The following is an 18077-nucleotide window of genomic DNA, read 5'->3' on the forward strand; positions in this document are numbered from 1 at the left end:
GGACCAGCACCAGCCGCTGTCCCCTGAGCTCCACACATGTGCCATGTGTGCAGAAACACAAGACACACACGAAAACCCAAAGAAAAAAAGTGCTGTTCATGTGTCACATGTTCAGTGCCTCGTGTCTGGGGACACAGTGTGTCTTTCACAGACCTCTCCCCCTCGCGGTCTCCAGCTGCAGGGATGACCGCAGTCTGCTTCCCCTCTGTAACGGGAGCACAAAGCCATGCAGAGGTCTGGGAGTCAGTGACGTGTGTTCGGAGCCCATGGACACTGTGGAAAGTAGTCCTGAGCTGTCCACCCTCTGCCACTTTGTCTTTATTTCTCTTCTGAAGGTTCTTCAAGCTTCATGAGAGAAAGTGTGAACCTATCATCATGACTGTCCCCAGGAAGGTGAGTGTCCAGGTGTTTGCGTGTGTGTGCGTGTGCGTGTCTGTGTGCCATCTGCACTCCTGCCTGCTGCTCAAGGAGTTAGGAAGGTAGTGTCAGCTCCCCTGGAACGTTGAGTGCCACATGGGTGCTGGCAGTCAGACCTAGGTCCTCTGCAAGAACAGCAAATGCTATAAGCCCTGAGCCACCCTTCATAGTTAGGGTTTCTGTTGCCTTGATAAAACATCATGACCATAAACAGCTTGGGGAAGAAAGCGTTTCTTTACAACTCTCGGGTCACACTCTAGCCTGGAAGCAGGAGTTGATACAGTAGCCATGGAGGAGCACTGCTTGCTGGTTTGCTCTCATGACTTGCTCAGTCTGCTTCATTACAGCACTCAGGACCACCTGCCCAGAGGTGGCTCCATTCACAGTGAATTGTGCCCCCCCCCCCATTAATCTTCAATCAAGGAAATGCACTATAGGCTTGTCCACCAGGTAGTCTATGGCGATTTCTCAGTTGAGGGTCCCTCTTTCAAAATGACGTAAAACTAGCCAGTCCCATCTCTCCAGCTCCACGTACCCAGTTTTTAAGTAACTTATGTTAAAAAAAAAACAAAACAACTCAGATCAGAGTGATGGCACATGCTTGTAATCCTGCTATCCAAATTATAGGAGAATAAGTAAAGAGTGGGGACATACAGCTTGAAGGAGAACACTTGCCCTGCACGCACACGCACAGGACTTAGTCCGCAGCACTACAGAAAGATGAACAGCTCAGGAGAGCCCCAACCTTTCTCGCTTACCAAATGTTGCCCAAATACCTGTTGCAGTCTGACCTCTTCCAAGATGACCTGTACCCTGACACGGCCGGGCCGGAAGCTGCGCTGGAAGCAGAGGAGTGGTTTGAGGGGAAGAATGCAGACCCGATCCTCATCTCCTTGAAGCATGGGTACATTCCAGGCAAGAACAGGGATCTCAAGGTGGTCAAGAAGAACATTCTGGACAGCAAGCCAGCTGCAAATAAGAAGTGTGATCTCATCAGTGCTCCCAAGAAGACCACAGACACGACCAGTGTGGTAAGGAGTGTGTACTTGGGGCTGGACTTGGTGTGTCCTCTGGAAAGCTCCCTGGTGCAGAGCAGTGTCCAGGGACTAGGTGACTGTGGTTTCTTGGCTAGCCAGCACTGGCTTTGTATTGCCTACTGTGCTGTCTGAGAGTGGACAGGATCCCTGCAGGGTTTTCTTCATCCCTTTCTCCAGTAAAGCATCATGGGGTTCAGGGTTGCACGAGCCAAGAAGTGAGTGTTTCATGAGAAGGACATGGTACCCGTGGGTACTGCATAGTGCTGTAGTGACTCTGGGGTAGCAATAAGGACGACCTTGGCTAGAGCCATACAGTTTGGGGGCAGCCCAACCTACCACCAGAGGGCACTGCCACCACAGGAAAGGATAGAGAGTGAAGGAAACCGCGTGGACCAGAGTGCCTAAAGAAGCTAGTGCTTTGGGCCTTGACCAAGAAGTCGGCATCTGGACTTGGTGCCTTAAGGTTTCCACTGAATAAGCTCAAGTGAGAGAAAATAGGGCTTCCTCAGAAGACCTAGCGGAGGGGGGAGCCCTTTGTGGCTGAAGGAGTCTCCCAGAACAAATGGGGGCTTCTCCTAACAACCAGAGATGTGAGTGGGCTGTAGGGCTTTGCCCAGCTAGGTGTGCAGGTGAGGACTGGGAGCCTCACTGAGCACTGCTTTTTCCTTGTGAACTCCTCTGTCTCAGGAGTGTCCATGTGTCTCGGAAAGACCTGGTGTCCTAGCTGTTCCTGGAGTAGGAATGTCGAGCTAGGTTTCCCGTTCTGCCCTGTTAGACTTCATTAATGCTGTTGGTCACCTTTTTCTGTTTGTTTTCTTAGCAAAACGAAGCCAAATTGGATGAGATTTTAAAAGAGATCAAATCCATAAAAGACACAATCTGCAATCAAGACGAGCGCATTTCGAAGTTAGAGCAGCAGCTGGCAAAGATGGCGGTCTGAGGCCCGCCCACCTCCACAGTTGGCAGCTGCTCATTGGTGTGCTCCGAGGGAGGGCAGAAAGGGAGGCACTGCCATTTGGAGACATTCCATTTCAAATCTGTCAGCCAGCAATAGGCCACATTCCAGTAAGAACTCAATTCCTCTCCCAAATTTGCAAAAAAAAAAAAATGAAAGCTGAGCTTTTTATCAGGAAGCTTTTTGGTGTTTGACAGGCCCAGTGACATTGAACTTTACTACATTTAAATGCCAGATATTCTGAATTTTAGAAAACCCACCCGACCCAGTGTCTTGCCCACATACCTTTTGAGTGGGGCCAATACCACCTTTGCTCTGTGTATTTCTCCCTTTTTAATGTTGCCAAAACCAAAAGTAGCTTTTTTCTTTGTACTTTGCTACTTTGCAGTATTTGTGTGGTTGGTTCTTTTGGTTTTTTCCCTTCTTTATTTGAAAGGGACAGCACTGTGTATGTTTATAAACTAAATGAAGATGAGAAGATTATTTTGTATAAAGTGTCACTGGAACAATCAGCGTAGCCACACAGTGCTGGCTCACTTGCAGCACAAACCCAGTCATCTAATGACTGTCCAGCAGGGAGACTTGAGAAATCACGTGGACCCACACACCACCCTCCACTCCGTTGAGTCTTCGATCAAACAGCTCTTGTCGTCTCTCTCCTAGGAGTGGGTGGTTGTACAGATGGAATTTAGCTTCTTGATGTTTCACATGATTATGATCTAACCCAAACTAGCATGTGTTTCTGCAGCTTTGTTCTACGTAGGCTCTGCTGCTTCCGTCCCCTCCAGCATTGTGGTTCCATTTCGGTCCATATTGGACAAGGGCGCCCAAGACAAGAGGATGCACATGTGTTGAGGTGTTCTTGTCCAGTGAAGCCACTTGCCTTGGCCCTTGGGCGTGGTGTGGGGCTTGCACCCAGGAGCTGTGAGTGGAGCCTCTGCCTGGCGGTTGTGTTTCCGACATCTTCTGTCCCCCACCCCCACTCTGCTGCCTCCTGTCCCTGGAGCCCAACCACTTCTGTCTGCCCACTGCTGGTCAGGCCTAATCAGTATGCAGGATGTGACCTGAGGGCTCTTAAACATTGTGACTGAGGGAAAAGTCCAGAAGAAAGTAGAAAGGGGGTTGTAGAGATAGGCTGTAGCTCACCATGGGCAGGCACTGTCCTCATCGCCACACAAATCAGGCTGCTGTTCCCCAGCACTGACCACGACTGTGGAGCACTGTGTTCCCTGGACCTGCAGAGGACAGGCTGAGCCTTACCTGCCTCCTGGGGCAGCTGGAACTGAACTCCTGGTGTTGCATGTTTGTGAAAGCAGTTGAGCAGATAGTGTCAGGGGATCACAGAAGGCAGGCCTTGGCTGTGTCCATGCTGGTGTGGGCATAGTGCTGGCTGCAAGCAAATCCACAGGGTATCAGGACAGAGGCAGAGTGTGGTGGCAGATGCTTACAGTGTGTGGGCTGGCTGGGTAGTGTTGTGAGAAGGGCTTGCCAGCTCCGTAGCTCCAGGGCGTCTGCACCTTTGTGGGTTGTGTGTCTGTCTTGTGTTTTAATGTTGACGTGGATACCGAGATGTGAAGAAACAACTAGAGTGACTCCCAGGCACACGGCATGGACAGCAGTGTGCACTGTTGGGCGAGCATCCTTGTTCCAGGATTCGGAAACGTGCTGGAGTCTGGTCGGATTAATTAAGTAGCGGTTGTTGGGGCTGGTGATGGAGCACCAGAGGGAATGTGGTTCAGAGAGAGGAAGGAGCGAGGAGAAGCCAGTGGCCACAGTGTGTGCCAGGCTCAGAGTAGGCACCTGCTACGTGCTGGATCTTTCCCTGTCTTGTCGCTGTCTTCCCAGAGCTGTGACACCAGAGGACAGTGAACCGCTCCCAGATCCGCTCTTATAGAGTGGCCACAGTGTTCTGTCGAACCACTTGCTTCCATTTTCAAAGATAAAAGACGTTGATTACAATTGTGTGCTGTGTTTCTTTCACACCTCACTCCTCTGCTGGACACAGGCATGCTGCCACAGCTGGGCGACAGTGCTCTCTGAGAGTAAGTACTAGGAGTTGGGGTGGACCCTGTGCTCCAAGGAAGGGTGATCAGGAGGGCCTCAGCAGCTGGTGCTGTGGTCCAGATTCTCACAGACCTTCTGGTAGATCCTGCCTCCAGCCTTGGCGGCCAGTGTGACCCGAAGCCAAGCTCATCTTCTGTTTCTTCCCTGGATTAGGGAAAGGATGGTAATACCATGTGCTTTGGAGGAGAGAAACACCCAAGCTGACCAGTGGGCCTCTTGCAGGGACAACATGGCCAGAATGGGGGTTGGGGGAGCTGCTCCCTGGAATTCTGAGACAAGGCATCATGTAGCCTAGGGTGACCTTAAATTTGCTGACCTCAAATCTTCCTACCTCCACCTTCCAAGTGCCTGGGATCACAGACTTGCTCCACCATGCCTGTTTCGTGTGGGCTTTGTGCATGTTCAACAAGCACTTTACCTGCTGAGCCACACCCTCAGCCCTGACTTTTGTTCTAGTGTTTTTGTTGTTTTATTGTCGTTGTTTAAGACAAGTTCTCAGAGTCAGAAGTAGGGGCACATACCTGTAATCCCAGCACTCAGAGCAGAAGCAAGGCCAGCCTGGTCTACATAGTGAGTTCCAGGACAGCTAGGGGTACATAGTAAGACCTTATCTTAAAAAGAAGAAAGACATGGTCTTTGAACTTCTTGTATGCTAGATAGCCTTGGGCCTCTTGCCTCTGTAACCTGAGTAACTGGGGTGCATGCGGGGGATGGGGGTTAAAGCCGGGTTTTCAGTAGAAGAGAAACCTTGCCTGTGCTTTGTGTTCCAGCAGGTTCGCTGTGTTCATTGTACCCTTCGACTTCTTCTTTTCTATTACTCCATCTCGGATGACATTTCAGTATTTGTAGGGAAGAAGCCTCCTTGTTTACCTTTTCTTGGTGCTTATGATGTGATGAGCAAGTAACAGGAAACTGACCCCCCACCCCCACCCCAGGTCCTTCCTCCTCAGCAGAGGGAGCAGCAACTGATTTTCCAGGCGCCTGGGAGGGGAAGTTGGCAGGTCTCTCTCTGGGGACCCCAGCTGTGGGGAGTGGCCTGGTGATCTGTTTACGACTGGCCTGTTGTCTGGTTTTGGCCACCTTGATCCTCTGCCAGGAGACCTGACAGTTCTGTGTCACTAACTCTCAGACAGACAGACGGACGTCTGGAGAGAACTTACTTTTTAGGGTTACTTCCCCCCTCTGCTTAGTGCTCTGTGTTCAGGAAAGCTTGCTGTTTTGTCTCAAGGAAGCTGTTAACTGTAAGTAGCCCCGTCTCCTGCCAGCGCAGTTAGGAATCCTGAAATTGTCACTGACTCATGGACATGATTTTGTGGTCAGTGGCACAGTTTACATTTGTTGCCCGGGGTAGACAGTAACCTACAAAGAACACTGGAGAGGTGGGTCCTTTACTCCATCACTAGAGGTCACATGTGCACAATGACAGCACCGTTCTGGAAGGCAGGCAGGCCCACAGGCGAGTCCAGACTTAACATGCACCGCTTTTACCCTGACTTCTCACCGGAGAGCTGCGCCCCGGACACCAGTGGGGTGAGAACTGGCCCCACAGTCGCTGGTCACATTCCTGTAATGCCCGTGACTATTTAGTCATTTAAGAAGGATATTGAGTAAGAAACATTTTTTAAAAACAAGTTGTAGTTGGGGCTGGAGAAAGGGCACAGCAGTTAGGAGTGTGTGTCTAGATACAAAAACGTGGCTGCATTCCTTGTCTGGCCTTCGAGAGCACCTGCACACGTGTACTCCCCAGTGCACAGACACACAAATACACATAAAAATAAATCTTAGGAAAAAAAGTAGGATATAGTTTATTCTGGTTTTTGCTTTTAATGTACAATATTTATTGTATATGCACATAACTGACTAGATATGGCTGCACACCTAAATCCATCACTCGGAAGATTGAGAGCTCAACGCTAGCATGGTCCATCAACCAAGTTCCAGGACAGCCAGGGCTACACAGGTTTTTCAGACCCTGTCTTGAAAAAACAAAATGGAAGCAGGGAGAAAAGAATTAATAATGATAAAAGCTGGGGTGGTTCTTTTGTTGTTGTTTTGACTTGTTTGTTTGAGAAAAGAGCTCACTCTGTAGCCTTGGCTGGCACAGAACTCTTGTAGAGCAGGCTGACCTCGAACTCAGAGATTCACCTGCCTCTGCTTTCACAGGGCTAGGACTGAAGGTGTGTGCATTCTAGGTGGTATTTGCATTTTTAAGTAATTAACAAAAACCCATAGGAAGACTATTTAATGAGAAGAATCATGAAATTCAAAGCCTAATGTCTGTAAACAATTGGAACATGCTGGGGCTGACAGCTGGCTCAGCAGCTGAGCATGTACTCAGCACCTACATCAGGTAGCTCACAACCAGGGATCCCACAGCCACTTCTGGTCTCTCTGAGCACCTGTAATTTGCTGCACACACATACAGAAAGATATACATAATCAAAAATAGAATGTAGGTTATTTTAACTTGAGCATGCCTTACATTGTGGCTGTTTTTCCTGAGTACTTGGGAGATCTGAGTGGCACTGACTGCTATGAAACCTAAAATTCTGCTGCTGCCTTAGTGTTTATAAAACACTACAACCAAAACCTGCTTGGAGAGGAAAGAGTCTATTTCATCTTACACTTGTATTCGGTCATCCAGGAGTCAGGGTAGGAGCCTTCTGTAGTCAGTGTTCCCTAGAACAGTGGTTTGCAGGCTGTGCTCCAGCCAGGCCAGCAATGGCTGCGTCCTGGGGCAAAGTCCAAGGACCCAGCAGTTGTTTGTTCGATGAGGCTGGATGTCTCAGCTGGTCTGCAGTTTACATCAGAGTCCTGAAGAGGCAGGCTCTAATGCTAGTGAAGAAATGCCTCCGTTGCAAGATAGGTGAACGTGCCAGTGAGAATGAGGGCCAGCAGGCAAAATGTGAAAGCTTCCTCCTGAGTCCTTTAGGCTACCATGAGAAGGTGTAGCCCAGATGTAGAATGGGTCATTACACCTCAGATGATGCGATCAAGAAAAATCCTGTCTGGAAGCAGTCACACCTTTAATCCCAGCACTCAGGAGGTGTAGGTAGGTGGATTGCTGAGTTTGAGGCCAGCCTGGTCTACAGAGAAAGTTCCAGGACAGTTAGGTCCACACAAAGAAATCCTGTCTTGAAAAGGAAAATCCTCACAGGTGTGCAGCTACTAGGATTTTTTACTTAATTCCAGATGGCTGTTGTCAAGTTGAGAATCAGTTGCCAATCACAAACCCAGAGTCAGGAACTGATGTAGGCCATTGAAGAGTGCTGGTTACTGCCTTCTGCTCAGTCGGCTTTCTTATACACCCTAGGACCAACTGCCCAGGCATGGTGCCACCCACAGGGGCTGGGCCCAGAAAATGCCCCCCATACCTGCTTACAGGTCAGTCTTACATTTTCTCAACTGAGTCTCCCTCCCAAAAAAACTCCACCTTGTTTCGAGTTGACAAAACTAGCTAGCATAATTGGCTCCTTGTCAGCCTGGCACACAGACACCTCACTGTTCAACTAGAATCTTAATCATTTGTCCCCAAGATGACACGTTAATATTAATGCTGTGATAGAAAACATTCCAACTTTTAAAAAGTGCCACATCCTTTGAAGACTCAAAATGTTGCCAGGCAGTGGTGGTGTTTGCCTTTAATCCCAGCAGTCGGGAGGCAGGTGGATCTCTTGAGTTCGAGGCCAGCTTGGTCTACAAAGCAAGTTCCAGAACAGCTAGGACTGTTACACAGAGAGACCCTGTCTTGAAAAATCAAAAATAAATAATAAATATTAAAATGTTAAGTTTAGTCTCTAAAATTTAATGAAGTTTAGCTAGAGATTTAGCTGAGGAGTTAAAGGGCTCTTGTTTTAGCAGAGGAGCTGGAGTCAGTTCCCAGCATCCATGTATTGGCTTGCAACCTCTTAACTTCAGTTCCCGGAGATCAAATGTCCTCTACTGATGTCAGTGGACACCACATTACATGTGGTACACAACCATACATGCAGCCAAAACACTCACACACAAAACAATAAAAGTCTTTAAAAATTAGGGGAAAAACATTCAAGGTCTCTCTAGAATATCCAAAATCTCTAAAATTTCCAAAGTGTCTGTAAAATTCCAAAGTCTCTAAAACACTGTGGTCCTCTATAAGATCGAAACAAAATACTTTTTCACTCCCAGGAGGGTAGAACCAGAGCACAGTTGTGGTGAAATCAAAGTGTAACAATGTAAGGAGTTCAATGCTTGACTTCTGGGACCCACTCATGATCCTCTGGGCTCCCGAGGACCCAGGCCCCTTGTCAGCTTCGTCCTCTGCAACAGGCAAGAGCTTGTCTCAGGCTGTGGCCAGCTCCAACCCTCCGCTGCTGCTTCCCACGGTGGTTGTTCCACAGTACTGTGATCTCCAAGATGTCCGGGTCTTTACTGCAGCTGGGCTGCACCTCCAATAGTCTCTCCTAGGCTCTGCAGGGAGCCTGACCCTGTCACTTGGTGCCAAGCCTCCCCTGCTCTCCATGGCACTTTTCATGCTTTAAAACCAGTAACACCTTGGAAACTTTACACGTTGCCGAACTTGGCCAGCATGAGATGCAGCCTTAGCTACCTCTAGACCATGGACCATAGCGTCTGTGTGCTTACTTGAGGAAATAATCCAGATTTACAATCCTCAGTAGTGCTGGTCTCTTTCTGATTACTGCTAATTTCTCAATTCCAGATCACCAGCATCGATTGTGCCAGCAAAGCAGAGGTTTCACTTCAGTGGTGCTGGTCTCTCCTTACTCATGTACTTAGGATTAGTCTACCCCAGCTAACTAGAACCACACATTCTTAAAGCTCAAGCTAGGAAGTAGCCCTAAGAAGATTGTTTAAGGGGCTCTCAGACTTCCCTCTGAAACTTCACAAGCCAGGGAAGCAAGTTTTCAAGGCACAATCCTGGAGGGGACCTTACCTACTACACCCATGATAATTGGGTATGCAGCCAAGACCCTGGTGGATCTTCAGAGAAAGACTGTCCCCCCAGCGACCTGGAAAGGGCCCTTTTTGAGATCTGCAGTCTGTAGTGGGCTCAGCTGGTGCCTCAGGAAGGTTATAGGAGGTGTGTATTGCTCAGGCTATTTTTTTTTTTTAATTTTTTGGCCACTTTTGCAGTTCACAATGTCTTCAGCCTCATTGCTGGGATTATAGTGCATATCCGCATGCTTGGCTTTGCCCTGCACAGCACAGCTTCAGGTGGGGGGGGGGGGAGAAACTATCGCCCACTTTCTGCTGCCTCTGAGGGAACACCCTACACTCCAGTCTCCAGTGTGGAAACAGCTTTCAGGTGCTGCTCATGCGGGCATTCAGAATCTGGGCTTGAAAGGGAACACACCGCCAGTAGGGGTGACACACATCTCTAGTCCCAGGAGTCAGAGGCAGGTGGATCTCTGAGTTTAAGGCCAGCCCAGTCTACAGAACGAGTTCCAGGACAGCCAGAGCTATACAGAGAAACCCTGTCTTGAAACCCTAGTCCTCCCCCCCCAAAAAAGAAAAGAAAGTAAACACTCCATACCCTGTTCCTGTTTGAGGAGGGAATCGAATCTGGTGGGGAGGAGGAGGCTGTAGCCATTTCCCCTTCAGATGACTCAGACAAGCAAACCTGCAGGCCACCTGGAGTAGATGATGCTGGGAGAGGGAATGAATCCCTCCGCCAGCCAGGACTTTCAGAGCAAAACAGACCTTTTCTTTATGGCACCTTCACCTCCAGGAGATGGAGAATCTTGGAAATGCATAGATGGCGAAGACTATCCAACAGGCCTGGTTTTAATTTTTTAAAGATTATTTTTATTTTTAATTATTATTGTGTATGGATGCTTTGCTTGCATGTATGTCTATGTACAATGGATTTGCTGGCCAGAAGAGTTCACTGGATCACCTGAAACAAGTTACAGACCATTGTGAGCTGCCATATGGGAACTGGGACCTGAACTCGGGTCACTGTAACCTGTGTTCAGCAAAGCCAATGGGTGCTGGAGCTCAGCAATGGTCTAACCTGGGAACCAAAGAATGTTTGGTTCCTGCTGAAAGCAACACTGTTTATCCCTCTCAAGTTTGTCTTATGTGCTCCTAAACATGATAAACATGGGGGAGACATCCTGCTAGGAATCCTGTTTGCCCTCCTAAGCAGTCACAGTTTTCTTTCTGAAAGGTGACATTCTGGGGACAGTATGAGAGCATTTGAGCCTCAGGCTATCTCCCAGGCTAAGCAGAGTCCAGTCTTGTTGGCCATACTTGGGGAACTGGTTTGGATCCCCTGATTCCACAGAAAGGTTGGATCTAGCAGTGTATGCCTGGGGCTAGGGATGGGGAGACAGGAGGGTCCCTGGCACTTGCTGGTCAGTTAGTCTAGAGGAATCCTTGAGATCCAGGTTCCGAGACTCAAACCAAATAAGTAAGATGGTGAAGTAATTGAGGAAGAAACAAGGAGCACCTACGATGAGGAGGACGGACAGCAGGAGCACCTGTGATGAGGACGAAAGGACGGCAGGAGCACCTGTGATGAGGACGAAAGGATGGCAGGAGCACCTGTGATGAGGACAGACAGCAGGAGCACCTGTGATGAGGAGGACAGACAGCAGGAGCACCTGCGATGAGGACAGACAGCAGGAACACCTGTGATGAGGAAGACATGGCAGGAGCACCTGTGATGAGGAGGACAGACAGCAGGAGCACCTGCGATGAGGAAGACAGATGGCAGGAGCACGGATGGCAGGAGCACCTGTGATGAGGAGGACGTACGAAGGAGCACCTGAGATGAGGATGAAAGGACGGCAGGAGCACCTGTGATGAGGAAGACAGCAGGAGCACCTGCGATGAGGAAGACAGATGGCAGGAGCACCTGTGATGAGGAGGACAGACAGCAGGAGCACCTGTGATGAGGAAGACATGGCAGGAGCACCTGTGATGAGGAGGACAGACAGCAGGAGCACTTGCGATGAGGAAGACAGATGGCAGGAGCACGGATGGCAGGAGCACCTGCGATGAGGAGGACGAAAGGACGGCAGGAGCACCTGCAATGAGGACGAAAGGATGGCAGGAGCACCTGCAATGAAGACGAAAGGATGGCAGGAGCACCTGCAATGAGGATGAAAGGACGGCAGGAGCACTGTGATAAGGAGGACAGACAGCAGGAGCACCTGTGATGAGGAGGACAGACAGCAGGAGCACCTGTGATGAGGAGGACAGACAGCAGGAGCACCTGTGATGAGGAGGACAGACAGCAGGAGCACCTGTGATGAGGAGGACAGACAGCAGGAGCACCTGTGATGAGGAGGACAGACAGCAGGAGCACCTATGATGAGGAAGACAGATGGCAGGAGCATGGATGACAGGAGCACCTGTGATGAAGAGGACGGATGGCGGGAGCACCCATAATGTGGAAGACACAGCAGGGGCACCTGTAATGAGGAGGACAGATGGCAGGAGCACCTGTGATGAGGAAGACGGACGACGGGAGCACCTGTGATGCACAGGCAAACATACAGGTGAAACACTTATAAGTTTTGTTTATTTGTTTACTTTTGTTTTTTGAGACAGGGTTTCTCTGTGTAACTGCTCTGGCTGTCCTGGGACTCTTTGTAGACCAGGATGGCCTCGAACTCACAGAGATCTACCTACTTCTGCCTCCTGAATGCTAGGATTAAAGACGTGTTCCACCACCACCCAGCTATAAAATTTTAAAAAAAATCTTTTATAGTTCAGGTTGTACTGGGATGGATAGATTCAGTCATGGCCCATCTACTTAATTCCAAGATTCCCTTAATAACTGGGCATGTACCTGCCCGTTATGATCCTGGCCAGTTGAGTCTCGAGCCATTTTTGATCCCCCAATGCTTCCTCCCTGTTTAATGAAGTCACTGGGTTTCGGTTTCCCCTCTCAACCCTCACTCAGAAATAACTGGCACAAAGTGCAATAAAAGGTGCCTGGCAGACCCATGTGGCCATAGTGATGTCTGTCCCTAGAACTGTGTGTCCAGGAGTCCCCCCAAAATCAGCTGAAACAAGGAAGACCGGGTTCAAGGCAGGGACGACTGTCCAGGAGACTGGGATCAGGAGGCTGAGGATGCTTTCTTTGGTCGTCACATCCTTACTTGTCCACCAAGCAGAAGCCACAGTTTCACTTTTGAGATGGGACTGTGTCAGCAATGACCAGTAATTAAGAGCACATTCTCCCCAGCAGGCCCAGAGACAGACCTCAGTCCCCAGGCTTAGCTGAGCCCTGGACTCCAGCACCCACCAGCATTGTTAGTTGTGATTCCTGCTCCACACCCCAGGAGCTCACAACTTGTGAGGGGCTAGAAACATTGCATCCTCCCAGATCACAGCAGGTTGGGGTACGGGGAGGAGCTGAGATACAGGCTCTGATAGGCACTTTTTGTATCTACTCCAGTTTTGCCACCCACCAGCAGATCACCCTGGGCAGGATACTTGGATCCTCTGGACCTGGCATTTCTCACCTGTACAATGGGAGCAGCAATAGTACCCACCTGTGGGGCAACTTTAATGAAGAGCCCAGCACAGGGCCTGGGAACCTGAGCAGCAGCTACCTTAGTGCTAGGTACGGTGAGAGGACAAGGAGAAGCCACGATGAGCAAAACTGACGTGGCTTTTCCACTGTGGCTTCTAGGGAGACAGACAAACATCAAGCAGGGGTGGGGCTGGGTGCTCTGAAATGGTGGGGGAGGGGTACAGTGAACTGGGAGGGCTTGAAGAAGCACATGAGATATAGTATGATGAGTCAGAAGAAGTTGCTGATTAAAAGAAAATAAAAAAGTACCCAAGGCAGAAGGAACACAAGCTGCAGACCACAGAAATAAATCTGGCCCTCCACCTATTCTTGTCAATAAAGTTTTATTGAAACACAGTCCATACATTTGTTTACATACCATAGCTGTTCTTATGACTTAACAGATCCACAAAACAGGGAAGATTTACTATCTGGTCCTTTCCAGAAGAAAGCTCTCTTTTGGGTAATGAGTTACCCTCTGGAAGTTCATTCTGTAGTACCAGAAGAGGCTGCTGCACCCTTCAGAGACTCCTCCACAGAAATCTGGAAACCAACAGGATTAATGCCATTTGTGGCCATGGGAAGGAGCCATGGTTGGTAGCTCTAACAAGTGGTCAGACATGTAGGAAACTGACCCCATGGACCCCAGAAAAAAAAGGTTAAGAATTATGTCAGCATACCAAATGTCCATAAAGTCCTTGCTGCCTTCAAGAGCTCTGTTTCCTAATTATAAAGTATAAAGGGCTGAGGCTATAGCTCTGGGGCAGAGGTCTAGCGCACGCTAGGGCTGTGGGCTGATTCAATAGTACCTAAACGTAAAGGATGACAAATGAACACAGCGTCATTATGAGCATTTAAAACTTTCTATAAAAAAGTAGAGAGTGGCAAAGGAGATGGCGCCCATCCTGCTTCTGAGGGACAGCCATGTGAGCTCAGAGCACCACACATTTAAGCTTTGCCGACCACACGTGTCAGTGCCATGCTTTCCCTCGAGGAGCAGGACATGCTTTGTGGACACACTATAAGGGCATGGTGCCAGTGCCTGCATCTTACAAGTAGGTGATGGAGGAGTGTCTATGTGTTACTTTCATTATTAATAAAGATACTGCCTTGGCCCTTTAAGAGAACAGAAAATTAGGTAGGCAGAGTAGACAGAACAGAATTCTGGAAAAGAGGGGGAGACGCTTCAGGTAGTCGCCATGTTTCTCCTCTCCGAGATGGACGCAGGTTAAGATCTCTCCTGGTAAGCGATCCACCTCGTGGTGCTACACGGATTACTAAATATGGGTTAAAGGAAGATGTGAGAATTAGCCAATAAGAGGCTGAAACTATGGGCCAGGCAGTGATTTAAAAGAATACAGTTTCCGTGTAATTATTTTGGGCAAAGCTAGCCGGGTGGCAGGACACAGCCCGCCGCTTCGTTCTACAAATAGGGGCTCACTCTGTGGACCAGGCTGTTCTCAAACTCATAGGCATCCTCCTGTCTCTCTCCCTTTACAGTGTGCTGGGATTAAAGGCATGCGTCACCAGGCCTGGCCCTGTTTGTTTATTTTTTTGACATAGAGCCTTGATCCCTAGCCCTGGCTGGCCTGGATCTCCATTCATAGTTCAAACTGAACTTGAACTTACTGTAATCCTCCTGTCTCGGCCTGCAGAGTGTGTGCCACCACATCCAGCTCTTCAAATCTCTTTTATACAAATGATCATTGCTGTGGTCTGTGAGAGGTTTTTAATCTTTCCAGGCTCCATTTCTAAAAAGCAGGACGGGGCTGGAGGCACGAGCCTGCCGTCCCAGCTATGTGGGAAGTAGGGTCATGAGTTCAAGGATTGCCTAGACCACAGAGTGAGTTCAAAGCCAGTCTTGGGAATTTAGCAAGCCCCTGCCTCAACAGTCTGGGAGGGAGAGTGCTTACCTGCTTGATAACAGGTACCTGTGTGCTTTGCCCTCAGATGTGCTGAAAGGTAAGCTGAGACATAAGAAAAAACATTTTGGAAAGTTTACTCCAACAATGATGCATAAATTATGATGCTCTGGGCTTGACAAGATGGCTAAAGGCACTTGCCAACAAGCCTCACGACCTGAGTTCAATCCCCAAGACCCACGTAGTAGGGGAAAAGGAGAAAACTGACTCTTAAAAGTTGCCCTTTGGCCAAGTGGTGGTGGCACACGCCTTTAATCCTAGCACTCAAGAGGCAGAGGCAGGCAGATCTCTGTGAGTTCAAGGCCAGTCTGGTCTACAGAGCTAATTCCTGGACAGCCAAAGCTACAGAGAAACCCTGTCTCGAAAAGGTTACCCTTTGACCTGTTTCTCTCTCTCTCTCTCTCTCTCTCTCTCTCTCTCTCTCTCTCTCTCTCTCTCTCTCTCTTTCTCTGTCTGTCTCTGTCTCTCTCTCTCTCTCTCTCTCTCTCTCTCTCTCTCTCTCTCTCTCTCTCTCTCTCTCTCTCTCTTTCTCTCTTTCAATAAATCAAGAATCTTCAAGCCAGCGAGGTTCAGGAGTCAAAAGACTCAAAAGAAAAACAGAGATCTGATTGGTTTGGAAGATTCTTAGTTTTTGATTATAACTGCATTGGCTACTTCTGATTGGTTGAGTGCAAGTTCAACCTGTCTTTAGGTAGTTCCAAGAAGTGACCGAAACTTTGCTTATGTCTGTTTGCAAATCAAGCAGGCCTGTCTGTCTGTAACCACCTGGCTGTACGCTCATGGCCCTTCAGCCTGTCTCCTTTTAAATCTGCTTTAACAAGCAGGGATGTGATTTTTAGCACCTGCTTTGTACTCCACCAAAGGACAGATCTTTCTGGTGTGGGACTTCTGTTTCACCAAATGTTCTCTCTTGTTGAGTACCGTTGCTTTGGTCCTTGAGGGTCCATTCCTAGAGTCACAAAACTGCTTACTGTGGATGCCGGCCTTGCAGGTGTCAGGTGCAGGAGGATGTGGTTTCACGGTCTCCACACAGAAAGCATGAACTGGAGTCCACTTGGCAGTGTGCGCACCTCTAGAACAAGTCTTCTGCTCAGTGGACTTTGATAGGGCTGAAAGGCCTCTGTCTCCCACCACGTAAACTGGCTGGGGCGGAGCTGGGTGGCAGGGCACTTTCCAGAACAAAGAACAGTCACAATCTTTCCATGTAGCTACATCACAGCTAGATGTGAGTCCTGTTTCTGCAGCTTATCCGTCTACTCTGGTGGGCTCAGCTGTGGGCCTTAGCGTTGGCTTCCTCAGGCTGTTGAAAGATCCTGTCTGACTCACCATGGAATCTCAGGTCTGTCCGTCTGTCTGTCTGCCTTGTTTTGTATGTTTGCTTTACTTTAAACATTATTTTGTTTTATATATTTATTTTGTGTGTGTATATGTACATACACATGTAGTAGGAGGCCACCCAGACTCCCAAAAGAACCACACAGAAACTGTATTAATTAAGTCACTGCTTGGTCTATCAGCTCTAGCTTATTGGCTAACTCTTACATCTTAATTTAAACCATTTCTATTCATCTGTGTATCGCCATGAGGCTTACCAGGTAAAGTTCTGGCAGGGCTACATGGCTTCTCTCTGACTCTGCCTCCTTTCTCCCAGCATTCAGTTTAGTTTTCCCTGCCTAGCTCTACTCTACTCTATCAAGCCAAGCCAGTTTCTTTATTTGCCAATGGTATTCACAGCACACAGAGGGGAATCCCACATTGTACACATTCATGCCATGGTGTGTGTGTATGAAAGAGACAGACAGACAGACAGACAGACAGACAGACAGACAGACAGAAAGACAGAAATCACCTTTCAGGAGTCTGTTCTACAAGGCAGATTCCAGTTCTTGAACTCAGGTTATCGGGGTTTGGTGGCAGGCCACTTTATAAATTTGTTTTTTGAGATAAGCTATGGGACCCTGGTTGGCCTGCCACTCATTATATTATCCAGGCTGGGCTCAGCCTCTCAAGTGCTGGAATGACAGGCATGAACTACCATGCCTCTTACTTTATTGGGCTGGGTCTTCTCATTTTGTAGCTCAGGCTGACCGCAAACCCTTGTTCTTATTGTCAGCTTTTGAGTGCTGGGGTTACAGGCTATACCACCTTGTCCTTCTGGCTTTCATTTTTAAACAGTCTATGTGCAAGGCATTGTATGCTTTTCTCTATATGGGTCCCCATCCTGGCCTTGTCAAACTGCAGGACAGACCCTGGAGCTTAATCCTCTCCTCCCCTTCCTGATCTGTCAGCCTGTCTACCTGTCACTCCTGATGTCACTGTCACTTCTCCTGCCTGACTCTACAACCCACCTTGGAGTGACACATTTACTTCAGGCATGAAGTCATGGTAATTATTTACTGGCTGGCCTCACCATCCTATGAAGAACCACAAGAAGAACAGCAGGAGGTCATGGCTGGTGTCCAACCTGACAAGCAGGGTTGGCCTAAGGAACAAATTAGGGAGGAGAAATGCACTGGGACATTGGGGACGTCGCTGCCCAGGGAGTTCTTGAGTGCTGCTCAAGGTACCTGCTGAATTATCTGTGGAGTGGTTAAGACAGGGTTTTACTCTTTAGCCCAGGTTGGCCTCAGACCCGTGGCACTCTTTCTCCTTGGCCTCCCCAATGCCTGGATTATAAGTAAGAACCACTGCACCTGATTATGTGCATGCGTGGTTATGTACACACCTGGTTATGTATGCACCTGGGTATGCACACACCTGGTTATGCACACACCTGGTTATGCACATACCTGGTTATGCACACACCTGGTTATGCACACACCTGGTTATGCACACACCTGGGTATGCACACACCTGGGTATGTACACATCTGGGTATGCATACACCTGGGTATGCACACACCTGGTTATGTACATACCTGGTTATGTAGAGCTGTGTGAGAAGAAAAACATCCTATTGCCCAGGAGAAGGAGGATCCTGAGGCCAAGCAGAGCTATAGAGGTGGGGGTACACACATACACACACACACACACACGTGCACACACATATACACATACAAAAAATACACACACATGCACACACACACTCATATGCACATACACACATGCACACATACAAACACACATACACGCATGCATACATAAACACATGGTCAC

The 18077-nt window shown here is 48.7% G+C and overlaps 1 protein-coding gene across 1 annotated transcript in view; it reads left to right on the forward strand.

Moving 5' to 3' along the window:
* Coro1c (coronin 1C) overlaps positions 1-4368 on the forward strand; it is a 76494-nt gene extending 72126 nt beyond the window's left edge. The window contains exons 9-11 of the mRNA XM_038346423.1: positions 336-393; positions 1203-1448; positions 2275-4368. Coding sequence (XP_038202351.1) covers positions 336-393; positions 1203-1448; positions 2275-2394 — 424 coding nt within the window. The 3' untranslated portion in view covers positions 2395-4368. The remainder of the gene's footprint in view (positions 1-335; positions 394-1202; positions 1449-2274) is intronic.
* The last annotated feature ends 13709 nt before the right edge of the window (positions 4369-18077 follow it).

Source organism: Arvicola amphibius, chromosome 10 (genome assembly GCF_903992535.2).
Source record: "Arvicola amphibius chromosome 10, mArvAmp1.2, whole genome shotgun sequence".
NCBI lineage: Eukaryota > Metazoa > Chordata > Mammalia > Rodentia > Cricetidae > Arvicola > Arvicola amphibius.